At 40.0% G+C, this 13,097-nt stretch overlaps 1 protein-coding gene across 3 annotated transcripts in view; it reads left to right on the top strand.

Annotated features, from left to right (window-relative positions):
- Nucleotides 1–1,676: 1,676 nt before the first annotated feature.
- FANCL (FA complementation group L) overlaps nucleotides 1,677–13,097 on the top strand; it is a 91,450-nt gene continuing 80,029 nt past the window's right edge. For 2 of the 3 annotated variants that reach the window (XM_044925927.1, XM_006070296.3), the window contains exon 1: nucleotides 1,677–1,834. In XM_044925927.1, the coding sequence (XP_044781862.1) occupies nucleotides 1,739–1,834 (96 nt within the window). In that variant the 5' untranslated portion in view covers nucleotides 1,677–1,738. The remainder of the gene's footprint in view (nucleotides 1,835–13,097) is intronic. The other variant, XM_006070299.3, reaches the window with a different exon arrangement.

Here is a 13,097-nt window from a genome sequence, read left to right as displayed (position 1 = left end):
GCTCTGGGTCTTCGTTGAAGCATGTGGGATCTAGCTCCCTGATCAGAAATCCGGATCGAACCTAACCCTAACCCTGCAATGGGAGGGAATAGTCTCAGCCACTGGACCATCAGGGAAAGCCTTGGTAACAGCAAGCGTTTTAACCATAAGTCCTTGAAGGCAGTGTCTATACGTGCTTATAATCTTTGTGTTGGTCCTACTGTTTTAACGACCTTCACTTTATGCCCCTCACAAAACTTGTAGCCTGTCATCTTTAATAAACGAATTGCATAATTTGAGTGGAGGCATGCCATGCCTCTGGGGAGACTGTCTAACTTTAGCCTTTGCAACGTAGTACCTCGAGGGCTTGTTGTAACACAGATGATTGAGCTTCACTCTCAGAGTTTGGGATTCCCTAGGTCTGAGACAGGAGAAGGCAATGGCATCCCACTCCAGTACTCTAGCCTGGAAAATCCCATGGATGGAGGAGCCTGGTAAGCTGCAGTCCATGGGGTCGAGAAGAGTCGGAGACGACTGAGCGACTTCATTTTCACTTTTCACTTTTCACTTTCATGCATTGGAGAAAGAAATGGCACCCCACTCCAGTGTTCTTGCCTGGAGAATCCCAAGTATGGCGGAGCCTGGTGGGCTGCCGTCAATGGGGTCGCACAGAGTCAGACATGACTGAAGCTACTTAACAGCAGCAGCAGCAGGTCTGAGACAGAGGGGTGAGAATTTGCCTTTCTGTAAAGGTGATGTAAAATTTCCCAGGTTATGCGAATGGATCCAGGATCTTTGGAAAGCCACTGCTTTAGAGTAATTTATATTTACATTGCTAACATTCTTGTTTTTCTCTAAGCATTCAGAAAACTTATAATTCTTGTCAAACTAAGAGTCTTGAAAAAGTGTCATCCGCTTTTGAAGGCAATCAAAACGTTTGGGTGTGAATCTTACTCATTTTTACACAACCTGTAGCCTACTGCAATGACGTTTAGCAAATACAAGGGTTCAAAAATACAATACTGAATACTGAATTGACTGAATATTGATTGTATTGATTGCAATATTGAATGTTGCATTGAATATTGATTGAAATCAAATGTGCAGTAAATATTAGGTTCCTTAATTAATCACCCCTTAGTAAAAAAAAAAAAAAAAAAAAAGGAATGGATAATTACCATTCCCGAGTTAGAAATATGTATACCAGTATCCTTGCCTGGAGAATCCCAGGGACAGAGAAGCCTGGCTGGCCTCAGTCCATAAGGTCACATAATCTTTGTGTTGGTCCTACTTAAGTGGCATGACTTAAGTGACTTAGCACGGCACATAGAAAGGGTTGTTAAAGAAAAATTAAATTCGGCTCCTCAAGTCCATTAGCAATTTCCCCTCCTGTTTTGCCTTAGATATTCTCAAGTGTAACGCACCAGAACCCTGGTGTTGACTTGAGTCTGGATTAATATAAACATCCAACACGGTTCTTGGGACAATCAAAGCTAGTATGGTCAGGTTCAGAAAACAATCTTTCCTCCTGCCTCGCGTTGGGGTCAATGCTGCCTCCTGCTGAGCCGAATTTACTCTGGCTGGAGCTGAGCCCAGGTATCCCGACTACCACCGGACCTTCATTTTTGCCCAGGGAAAGCTCGAGACTTCCCGCCAAACGCGCGGGTGTACGTCTCTCGGCGCCCAAGGCGCAGGCAAGACTGCGCATGTGCGGGACCAGCGGCCGCCAGTATACCAACGTTGCCACGGACCGCGAGCTATGGCGGAGACGGAAGCGACCCTGCTGCGCCAGTTTCCGCTCTTTCTGCCCCAGAACCGGTCGAAAACCGTCTATGAAGGCTTCATTTCGGCTCAGGTATTCGCCCGGCTGATGCTCTTTCGCTCGGAGAGCTTTCCTTCGGCGGCGCAGCCCGGGCCGTGGAAGTCTGTGACCTGAAGGGTTAGGGGAATCGGACTTGCGGTTTCTGAGAAGGGTGGCCCGCGAGGGCTCCTCGGAGAGTAGAAGTTTGAGAATCGTGGGCTGTTGCTGGAAATCCGTTCCTCGCCGCCGTTTGCACTCCTGGGCCGGGGTAACCGCCTACAGGAGACGCCTAGAGGTCCGCGCGCGCGAGGAGAGTGGAGCGTTGGGGGCGGGTGGGAAACCGGCTGCGGGCCACGCCCCTTCGTCCCCGCCCCTCTCTGCCAGGCTCCTAAGTTAGCGTTGGTCGCACGTTTCAAGTTTTGAAAAAATTGGTCAGTTTTTGCTTGCCGCGATACTTAACATTCGCCCAGCCCCGCGAAGGTTGGAGGCCATTCAGAGGGGTGTCTGCGCTCTCTCATTATATTGGTATTTCCTACAGAAAGAACATTTTTGAGGAGAACCTCATTTTAGCTCTCTGCCAAATCCAGTGTACCAGAGCACATCCAGTTGCGGTATTTTGTAGGAACTCATGACAATCGCGGAGAAGGCAATGCACCCCACTCCAGTACTCTTGCCTGGAAAATCCCATGGACGGAGGAGCCTGGTAGGCTGCAGTCCATGGGGTCTGGAAGAGTCAGACACGACTGAGCTACTTCACTTTCACTTTCATGCATTGGAGAAGGAAATGGCACCCCACTCCAGTGTTCTTGCCTGGAGAATCCCAGGGAAGGGGAAGCCTGCTGGGCTGCCGTCTATGGGGTCGCACAGAGTCGGACACGACTAAAGCGACTTAGCAGCAGCAGCAGCAGCAGCAGCAGCATGACAACCGAATTACCTTTGCCGATTCCAGGTGGCCTCTCTTGTAGAGTTTATTACACATAGTAAACACGTGTAGGGCTTTGAAGTTTACAAAGCGCTTTCCAGCTACAACATCTCGCCTAATCCTCAGTCTTTTGAAGCAGAAAAAAAAAAAAAAATTCTCGTTTTATTGTTGAGTAAATCACGGCATGGGGAATTGGGGGGAATTAAGTTACTTGTCCTTGATCGCAACAGACTCCTTTAAACTCAGTATATCTAATGCCACTCGTAGGTTTTCCTCCTCTACCAAGCTACCTTAGGTTAGAATTCTGAGTATCGACTTTGCTTTCTGGACAAATTGGCCCTCTCCCCAACTAGCACACGTATTTTTTTGAGGATAGGGGCCATGTTCTAGCAATTACCACATGTTTCGAAGTTTCCTCAAAACACAATCAAGAATATTGAGTGAATTATTTAAATTCACATGCTAAATGAAGATTTTACCTATTCCTAAGAATATTAGGTGTAGTTCAGTTCAGTAGCTCAGTCGTGTCCGACTCTTTGCGACCCCAAGATTAAGAAAAGATTATAGACCACACACTTGAACTTCATTTGTTTTCAAATTCATTGTGACCATCACAGAAAGTAGTTTTCATCACGAAAGGTTAAATTTCATTGTTACTTCTGGAATAAAGTTAATCCACCTTTTCCTTCCCCAGTTGGAAGTATTGGTCTTGAATTACCGAGTTGAAAACTTTCACATCATTTAGAAAAGTTGAAGAGATATTGCTTGTATCTGCTGAAGCTTCTTAGAAAACATGTAGCCACCAGTAGTCAGATTAGATGAAATTTTGTTAGGATCCTTGCTTATAGCTACAATTTTCATTTTACTTGGCTTAAGCAGCTTGTTGAAATCCTAACCTGAAGATCTTATTTAACATTGTTTTGTTTTGGTGAAGCACGGTTTTTCTAAAAATACTTGTCTTGTGTATAATCTCAAATTTACAGAAAAATAGCGAGGATGTAGGAAAAATTTGTGTATACATGTGAAGAGATTCACTATTTTCTATTTGTGTCATTTGATTTATTCTGAGTCTGTGTATGTGGGTGGGTGTGTACACACATTATTTCCCTGAACAGTTTGAGATTAAGTTGCAGACACAGTGCTCCTTTATTCCTAAATACTTAAGTGTGTATTTCATGACAAGGACACACCCATAACATAACCTCAGTACCATTATCAAAATCAGGAAATTTTATCATCATATAATACCATTATCTAATCTGAAGTCCAAATTCAGATTTTTTTTTTACTGTTGCCAGTTACGTTTTTTATACCCCTTCCCAGCCCCTAACCATCTGATGTAAAAATGTCACATTACATTTAGTTGTCCTGTCTCTTTAATCTGGAGTAGTTCCTTAGTCTTCCTTTGTTTTCCATGAACTTGACATCTTTGGGGTACAGGCTGGTCATTAGGTAGAATGTCCCTCAATTTAGATTTGACTCTTTCCTCATCATTAAATTCAGGTTATGCAGTTCTGACACATATGCCACAGAAAGAATATCATGTCCTTTTTAGGGCGTGGGATGTCAGCAGGTTTCATTATTGATGATGTTATCTCTGATCACAGGTTTAAGGTGGCATCTGCCAGATTTTCCTCTTGTAATTATTAAGGACTTACAGGAAGCTACTTTGAGACATCAAACTCTTTTCCCTCCCCACCACCTCCATTGTAGCAGCCATTGACTCTTGTTCCAGTCAGTTAGTTGATGTTTCCCAATGATGATTTTCTTTCTTCTATATTTATTAATTGGCGTTCTGTGATAGAATGACTTTCCCTTTACCATTTATTTATATCAGGCTTATGGATTTAAAAAGTAATTTATCTAATGGGTTATAATCCTTTCTTTCCTATTTGATGTTTAAATTATTCCAGATTTGGCCAGTGAGAGAATATTTTTCTTGATGTGTTTTTAACAATCTGCCTTTCCCCCTCATTACCATTTTAAAGGTATCCTGTAGATGCTAACATGTATGTTTTATTTTTTAGAACTTAATTTTAATTTGGAGTTCCCCTGCACCTGGGAATTATTAAATAGAAGATCTAAAATTTTTCTCATGGAATGTTTTTTTTCATTTTAATTTGCTATTTCTGGTTTTATTGCACTGTGAATAAACAGTGATGATTGTAAAAATAAAATTTTATTTATTTGTGGGTGATCTGTGTGTGATTAAAAGGTGTTTTCTCTGTTATCAGATTCTTTATCTCCCCTTGAGTAAGCTTTGGTAGTTTGTTTCCTTTGAAGATTTTCATCTAGATTTTTGAATTTATTGGTTTAAAAGTTCATGATATTTTCTTATTATCCTTTTAATGGCTTTGGGATCTGTAATGATGCTCTCTATTTTGGTTGCCTTTTGCTGTATATGACTGTTCCACACCTTAGTGCTTTAAAACAACAGACATTAAATTATCTCACCTTTTCTGTGGATCAGGAATTTTTGTGGATCAATGACTCAGCTGGATGACAGAGAAGGCTATGGCACCCTACTCCAGTACTCTTGCCTGGAAAATCCCATGGACGGAGGAGCCTGGTAGGCTGCGGTCCATGGGGTCTCGAAGAGTCAGACACGACTGAGCTACCTCACTTTCACTTTTCACTTTCATTCATTGCAGAAGGAAATGGCATCCCACTCCAGTGTTCTTGCCTGGAGAATCCTAGGGGTGGGGGAGCCTAGTGGGCTGCCGTCTGTGGGGTCGCACAGAGTTGGACACGGCTGAAGTGACTTAGCAGCAGCAGCAGCTGGATGATCTTGGATCAGTGTTTCTCCTGAGATTGCAGTGAAGATGTTGGCCAGGATGTCTGTTATCTAAAAACTTGACTAGAGCTAGAAAATTTTGCTGCCAAGTTTGTTTATTCACACAGCTATAGATTCAGTTCAGTTCAGTGCAGTCGCTCAGTCGTGTCCGACTCTTTGCGACTCCATGAATTGTAGCATGCCAGGCCTCCCTGTGCATCACCAACTCCCGGAGTTCACCCAAACTCATGTCCATCCAGTCAGTGATGCCATGCAGCCATCTCATCCTCTGTCATCCCCTTCTCCTCCTGCCCCCAATCCCTCCCAGCATCAGAGTCTTGTCCAATGAGCCAAATCTTTGCATGAGGTGGCCAAAGTACTGGAGTTTCAGCTTTAGCATCATTCCTTCCAAAGAACACGGGGACTGATCTCCTTCAGAATGGACTGGTTGGATCTCCTTGCAGTCCAAGGGACTCTCAAGAGTCTTCTTCAGCACCATAATTCAAAAGCATCAATTCTTCGTCGCTCAGCTTTCTTCACAGTCCAACTTTCACATCCATACATGTGGATGTATGGAAAAACCATAGCCTTGACTAGTTATAGATTAGAGGCCTCGGTGTTTTACTGCTATTGATAGAGGCCTCAGTTCCTCACATGTGGACCTCTCATAGTGTTGTTTGACTGTCGTCACAACAGGGCAGCTGTCTTCCCCCTGAGTGACTGATAGAGAAGTTAAGCAGAAAGCTGCACCGTGCTTTTTCTCTCCCAGCCTCTAAAGTTACACATTTATTTCTGTTTTATTCTGTTTGTTAGAAGCAAGGTCTCAAATCTGATTCATATTAAAAGGAGATGAGGCACCAATGCTTTAAGGTAGAAGTGGCAAATAAATTAGGAATATACTATATAGATAGCTCTCATGTCCATTCCTGATATTGGTATTTTGTGTGTGTCTCTCTTCTTTTTCCTGATGGATTTGGATATCTGTAAGTCTTACTGATCTCTACAGAGAACCTACTTTGATTTTTTATTTTTCTCTGGTATTTTTCTGTTTCTGTTTCGTTGATTCCTGATCTTAAATTTCCTAATTTGTTTAGGTGGAAGATTAGGTCTTTGCTAATGAGACCTTTTTCTTTTATAGTGTAGATAGAATATTATTTATATAATATTAATTCTGTTAAATTTAATAATAATTGGATCTCACTTTATGGTGTAGAATATGGTTTATTTTGGTAAATGTTCTATGTATACTTGGAAAGAATGTATATTATGCTGCTGCTGGGTAGAGTGCTCTATAAATGTCAGGTCAGATTGGTTCATAATGCTATTCAAGTTTTGTATATCCTTACTGAGTTTCTGTAGTTGCTCAGTTAATGAAAGAGGGCATTGAAATTTCCAACTGCATTCAGTTTGTTTAGTTGCTCAGTCTTGTCCGACTCTTTGCAACCCATGAAGCACAGCACGCCAGGTCTCCCTGTCCATCACCAGCTCCCGGAATTTACCCAAACTCATGTCCATCGAGTCGGTGATGCCATCCAACAATCTTATCCTCTGTCATCCCCTTCTCCTCCTGCCCTCAATCTTTCCCAGCATCAGGGTCTTTTTAAATTACTCATCTCTTCACATTAGGTGGCCAAAGGAGTTTAAGCTTCAACATCAGTCCTTCCAGTGAACACCCAGGACTGATCTCCTTTAGGATGGACTGGTTGGATCTCCTTGCAGTGCAAGGGACTCTCAAGAGTCTTCTCCAACACTACAGGTCAAAAGCATCAGTTCCTCCGCCCTCAGCTTTCTTTATAGTGCAACTCTCAAATCCATACATGACTACTGGAAAAACCATAGCCTTGACTAGATGGACCTTTGTTGACAAAGTGATGTCTCTGCTTTTTAATATGCTATCTAGGTTGGTTCCTTCCAAGGAGTAGGCATCTTTTAATTTCATGGCTGCAATCACCATCTGCAGTGATTTTGGAGCTCCCCAAAATAAAGTCTGCCACTGTTTCCATTGTTTCCCCATCTATTTGCCATGAAGTGATGGCACTGGATGCTATGATCTTACTTTTCTGAATGTTGAGCTTTAAGCCAACTTTTTCACTCTCCTCTTTCACTTTTATCAAAAGGCCCTTTAGTTTTTCTTCACTTTCTGCCAGAAGGGTGGTGTCATCTGCATATCTGAGCTTATTGATATTTCTCCCAGCAATCTTGATTCCAGTTTGTGCTTCCTCCAGCCCAGCATTTCTCATCATGTACTCTGTATATAAGTTAAATAAGCAGAATGACAATATATAGCCTTGACTTACTCCTTTTCCTGTGTGGAACAGTCTGTTGTTCCATGTCCACTTCTAGCTGTTGCTTCTTGATCTGCATTCAGATTTCTCAAGAGGCAGGTCAGGTGATCTGGTATTCCCATCTCTTTCAGAATTTTCCACAGGTTCTTGTGATCCACACAGTCAAAGGCTTTGGCATAGTCAATAAAGCAAAAATAGATTTTTTCTGGAACTCTCTTGCTTCTTTGATGATCCAGCAGATGTTGGCAATTTGATCTCTGGTTCCTCTGCCTTTTCTAAAACCAGCTTGCATATCTGGAAGTTCACAGTTCACGTACTGCTGATGCCTGGCTTGGAGAATTTTGAGTATTACTTTACTAGCGTGTGAGATGAGTGCAATTGTGTGCTAGTTTGAGCATTCTTTGGCATTGCTCTTTGGGATTGGAATGAAAACTGACCTTTTCCAGTCCTGTGGCCACTGCTGAGTTTTCCAAATTTGCTAACATATTGAGTGAAGCCCTTTCACACAGTTATCTTTTAGGACTTGAAATAGCTCAACTGGAATTCCATCACCTCCACTAGCTTTGTTCGTAGTGATGCTTTCTGAGGCCCACTTGACTTCACATTCCGGGATGTCTTGCTCTAGGTGAGTAATCACACCATGGTGATTATCTGGGTCATGAAAATCTTTTGTATAGTTCTTCTGTGTATTCTTGCCACCTCTTCTTAATATCTTCTGCTTCTGTTAGGTCCATACCATTTCTGTCCTTTATTGAGCCCATTTTTGCATGAAATGTTCCCTTGGTATCTCTAATTTTCTTGAAGAGATCTCTAGTCTTTCCCATTGTATTGTTTTCCTCTATTTCTTTGCATTGATTGATGAGAAAGGCTTTCTTATCTCTCCTTGCTATTCTTTGGAACTCTACATTCAAATGGGTGTATCTTTGCTTTTCTTCTTTGCTTTTTGCTTCTCTTCTTTTCACAGCTATTTGTAAGTACTCCTCAGACAGCCATTTTACTTTTTTGCATTTATTTTTTTGGGGGATGGTCTTGATCCCTGTCTCCTGTACAATATCACGAACCTCTGTCCATAGTTCATCAGGTACTCTGTCTATTGGATCTAGTCCCTTAAATCTATTTCTCACTTCCTGTTAGGGATTTGATTTAGCACATACCTGAATGGTCTAGTTGTTTTCCCTACTTTCTTCAATTTAAGTCTGAATTTGGCAATAAGCAGTTCATGATCTGAGCCACAGTCAGCTCCCGGTCTTGTTTTTGCTGACTGTATAGAGCTTCTGCATCTTTGGCTGCAAAGAATCTAATCAGTCTGATTTCGGTTTTGGCTATCTGGTGATGTCCACATGTAGAGTCTTATTTTGTCTTGTCCTTCCAATGAATATTTAGAACTGATTTCCTTTAGGATGGACTGGTTGGATATCCTTGCAGTCCAAGACCCTCTCAAGAGTCTTCTCCAACACCATAGTTCAAAAGCATCAATTCTTCAGCCACCAGCTTTCTTTATAGTCCAGTTCTCACATTCACACATGACTACTGGAAAAACCATAGCTTTGACTAGATGGACCTTTGTTGGCAAGGTAATGTCTCTGCTTTTTAATATGTTGTCTAGATTTGTCATAGCTTTTCTTCCAATGAGCAGGTGTCTTTTAATTTCATGGCTGCAGTCACCAAGTGCAGTGATTTTGGAGCCCCCCCCAGAATAAAGTCTCTCACTGTTTCCATTGTTTCCCCATTTATTTGCCATGAAGGCTTCTCTGAGCTGATAATTTCTTAGACCTTCCTTGTCTTTGATGACTCCGACTCCTTTATGATTATGAAATGACCTTTTGAGCAATTCTAGTCAAGTTTCTTGTAGGACGCTGCTCTACTAGCATTTGCCTTTTTTTCTCGTGATTAGGCTTCATGGGTTTTTGAGAGAAACATTGCAAAGTTTAGATACCGTTTCATCACATCATATTAGGGTACATATTGTCAACATGATTTATGACTGTTGATGTTGAGTTTGATCACTTGGCTGAAGTTGTGTTTGTAGGTTTCTCTACTGGGAAGTCACTTTTTTCCCCACCCCTTTCCATACTGTATTCTTTGGAAGAAGTCACTATGAGCAGCCCTTACACCCGTGGTGGATTCATGTTGATGTATGGCAAAACTAATACAATATTGTAAAGTAATTAGCCTCCAATTAAAATAAATAAATTAAAAAGAAAAAAAAAAAAAAAAGAAGTGGGGAATTATGCTGCCTCCCTTTTCAAGTGGAGTATCTGTATACAGTTGACCCTTGAATAATGCAAAGCTTAAGTGTGCTAAACCTTATGGGCTTGAAAATCCATCTGTGAAATCAGCCAAGTGCAGATTGTATAGGACTACAGTATGTAGTTACTGTAAAAAAAAAAAAAAAATCTATGTATAAGTAGGCCTGAACAATTCAAACTCATGTTGTTCAAGAGTCAGTTGTAATTTATCTGGAATTCTTCTGTATGGGAGATTAATTTCTCCATTTCTTAATTCAATCATTTATATCAGTATGGACATACAGATATTTTATATTTTGAATTATATTCTAGCACTACATTATTTGTTGCTTAAGTTATTCCAGCTTTGGCACAATTAATTATGCTTTAAAGAGATTTTAAAAAATAAGAAAAAGGTCTTTTATATTTATCTATATATTTACTGTTTCTGATACTCTTTGTTCTATATCCAGATTTCCATCTTGTTTTATTTTGTCGTTATTGTTGTTCAGTCACTCAGTCATGTCCAAGTCCTTGCTACCCGTGGACTCATTTACTTTCTTCCTAAACTTGTTCCTTTAACATTTCTTGTAGTACATGTCTGCTAGTGATGAATTCTTTAACTGTTTTATGTCTCAAAAATTGTTTATTTGGCCTTTTGAAATATACTTTCACTGGGTATAAAGTTCTAGGTTGACTTTTTGTTTTAGTGCTTTGGCAGTTTTGTTTCATTGTCTTGTTTTATTGTGTATGAGAAATCTGTACTTTTTATCTTTGATCCTCTGTAAGTATATTGTTTTTCTTTGGCTGTTAACATTTTTCTCACTGGTTTCTGTCAATTTGATTGTGATGTTCCTTGGTGTAGTTTTCTTCATGTTTTTCCTTCATAGGGTTTATTGTGCTTTTTGGATCTGTATTTTCATTTAATTTGGAAAAACTTCAGCCATTATTTCTTCAAAAAGTTTTTTGTTCCTTCATGCTTCCTATGTTGGGGACTCCAAATACATGCACATTAAGCCACTCTAAGTTGTTCCATAATTTGTTGATTTTTTTTTTTCTTTTATTCAGTCAGTTTCTCTGCTTTCTTTGGATGTTCTACTTCTGTGTTTTCAGGTACACAAATATATTTTTTTCAATGTTTAATCTGCTGTTAATAACTGCATTGTAATATATTTTTCATCTCAGACATTGTATTTTTCATCTCTTCAACTTGGGTCTTTTTGGGTTTTTTTTGTGTCTGTTTAGCGTACTGATGCTTTCCTCTACCTTCTTGAACATACATAATACAGTTATAACTGCTTAAGTGTGGGAGGGGAAGCTCTATTATCTGCCATTTTTATATTTGTTTCTCTTGATTTTTCTCTTTTTAATCTTATTTTCTTGCTTCTTTGCATACCTGGTATATTTTGATTGGTTGACATATATTGTGCATTCCACTGGTTGTATGAAGTTTTTTGTTCTCTTAAATATTCTTGATTTCAAAGAACCAACTCATTGTAAAAGACCTTGATGCTGGGAAAGATTGAGAGCAGGAAGAGACAGGGGCAACAAGTAGAGATGGTTGGATGGCATCACCGACTCAGTGGACGTGAGTTTGAGCAAATTTTGGAAGACAGTGAAAGACAGGGAAGCCTGGCATGTTGTAGTTCATGGGGTTGCAAGGAGTTGGACACAACTTAGTGACTGAATGACAACCATTAAATTACTTGGAAACAGCAAATCTTTCCAAGGTTTACTTTTAAGCTTTGTTAAGCTGAAACAGAACAGACTTGAGCCTAGAGATTTGGTTGTACCACTGAGACAACACTCTTTTTTTTTTAATTTTATTTTTAAACTTTACATAACTGTATTAGTTTTGCCAAATATCAAAATGAATCCGTCACAGGTATACATGTGTTCCCCATCCTGAACCCTCCTCCCTCCTCCCTCCCCATTCCATCTCTCTGGGTCGTCCCAGTGCACCAGCCCCAAGCATCCAGTATCATGCATCGAACCTGGACTGGCAACTCATTTCATACATGATATTTTACATGTTTCAATGCCATTCTCCCAAATCTTCCCGCCCTCTCCCTCTCCAACAGAGTCCGTAAGACTGTTCTATACATCAGTGTGAGACAACACTCTTAAGAGTACTGTTTAATAGCTCTTATAGTACAAGATTTTCCACTCTGGTTGGTTAGAACATGATTTCTTTAAGCTTTGTGTGAGTGCCTCGAGGTATTCTCTTATCTCTCCATCTTTAGGTAGTCTCACATCCTGTGGCAATCAGTACTCAGCGGAAGAACGCTTTTTAGAAATTCTCTGAAGTTCTGTAGAATTATTCTCTGTGTAATTTTTCTCCATGTATTTCTCTCCTCTTTTGTACTGTATCTTGTAAATTCTATATGCCTTGGCCTCCCCTTACTCAGGCCTGTCTTCTCAAATAATAGAAAATGTTAGGCTCTATTTGGTTCTTCGTCCTTGCCATGCAGCCTGAAAATTCTGCAGGCTGGCCAATTACAGAGACTTTTCTCCTTTGTTTTCCTTCTTTCAGGGGTCATTGTCCTGTGCTGCCTGTTGCTTGATATCTAAAAATCATTGTTTCAGATATTTTGTCCAATCTTTTAGTTAACATGGGAAGGTAAATCCTTCCCTGTTGTTCCATTATATAAACTAAAGGACATTCCCTTTCAGTTTCTTAAAGGAATACTGAATTATATATTATTAAGTGAGCATTTTCACTCAGATTATTAAAAGTTTGTTCCACTGTGGCTTTTTAAAGTCTTGTTTTAAGATGTCTGGTGCTAGTATTATTCTATTTCCCATATGTTATTTGATCTCTTTCTTATTGTTTTTTTTTTTTTTTGCTTGTGTTCCACTTCAGTTGCTTCTCTCAGGTGGTCTTTAATTTTTTCTCATTTGGTCATTTTCTTCCCTTTTTGTCTTGAAAGGTAAGAAATTTAAATTTTACCCTATTCTTCTTTGAACAGCTCTTAATGTATCCTTCCATTTTAATATTGTTTTGTCTTTTTTTTCTCTTCAGTTTCTATTATGAGGTTTTAAAATTTCTGAATCTGGGTGCAAATAGTCACCAAATAATGTTTAATTCAGTATTGTAATTTGTTTATGC

The sequence above is a fragment of the Bubalus bubalis genome, chromosome 12 (genome assembly GCF_019923935.1).
Source record: "Bubalus bubalis isolate 160015118507 breed Murrah chromosome 12, NDDB_SH_1, whole genome shotgun sequence".
NCBI classification, from domain to species: Eukaryota; Metazoa; Chordata; class Mammalia; order Artiodactyla; family Bovidae; genus Bubalus; species Bubalus bubalis.
Note: the sequence above shows the minus strand (reverse complement) of the source record. Positions and strands in the feature narration are given on the sequence as shown.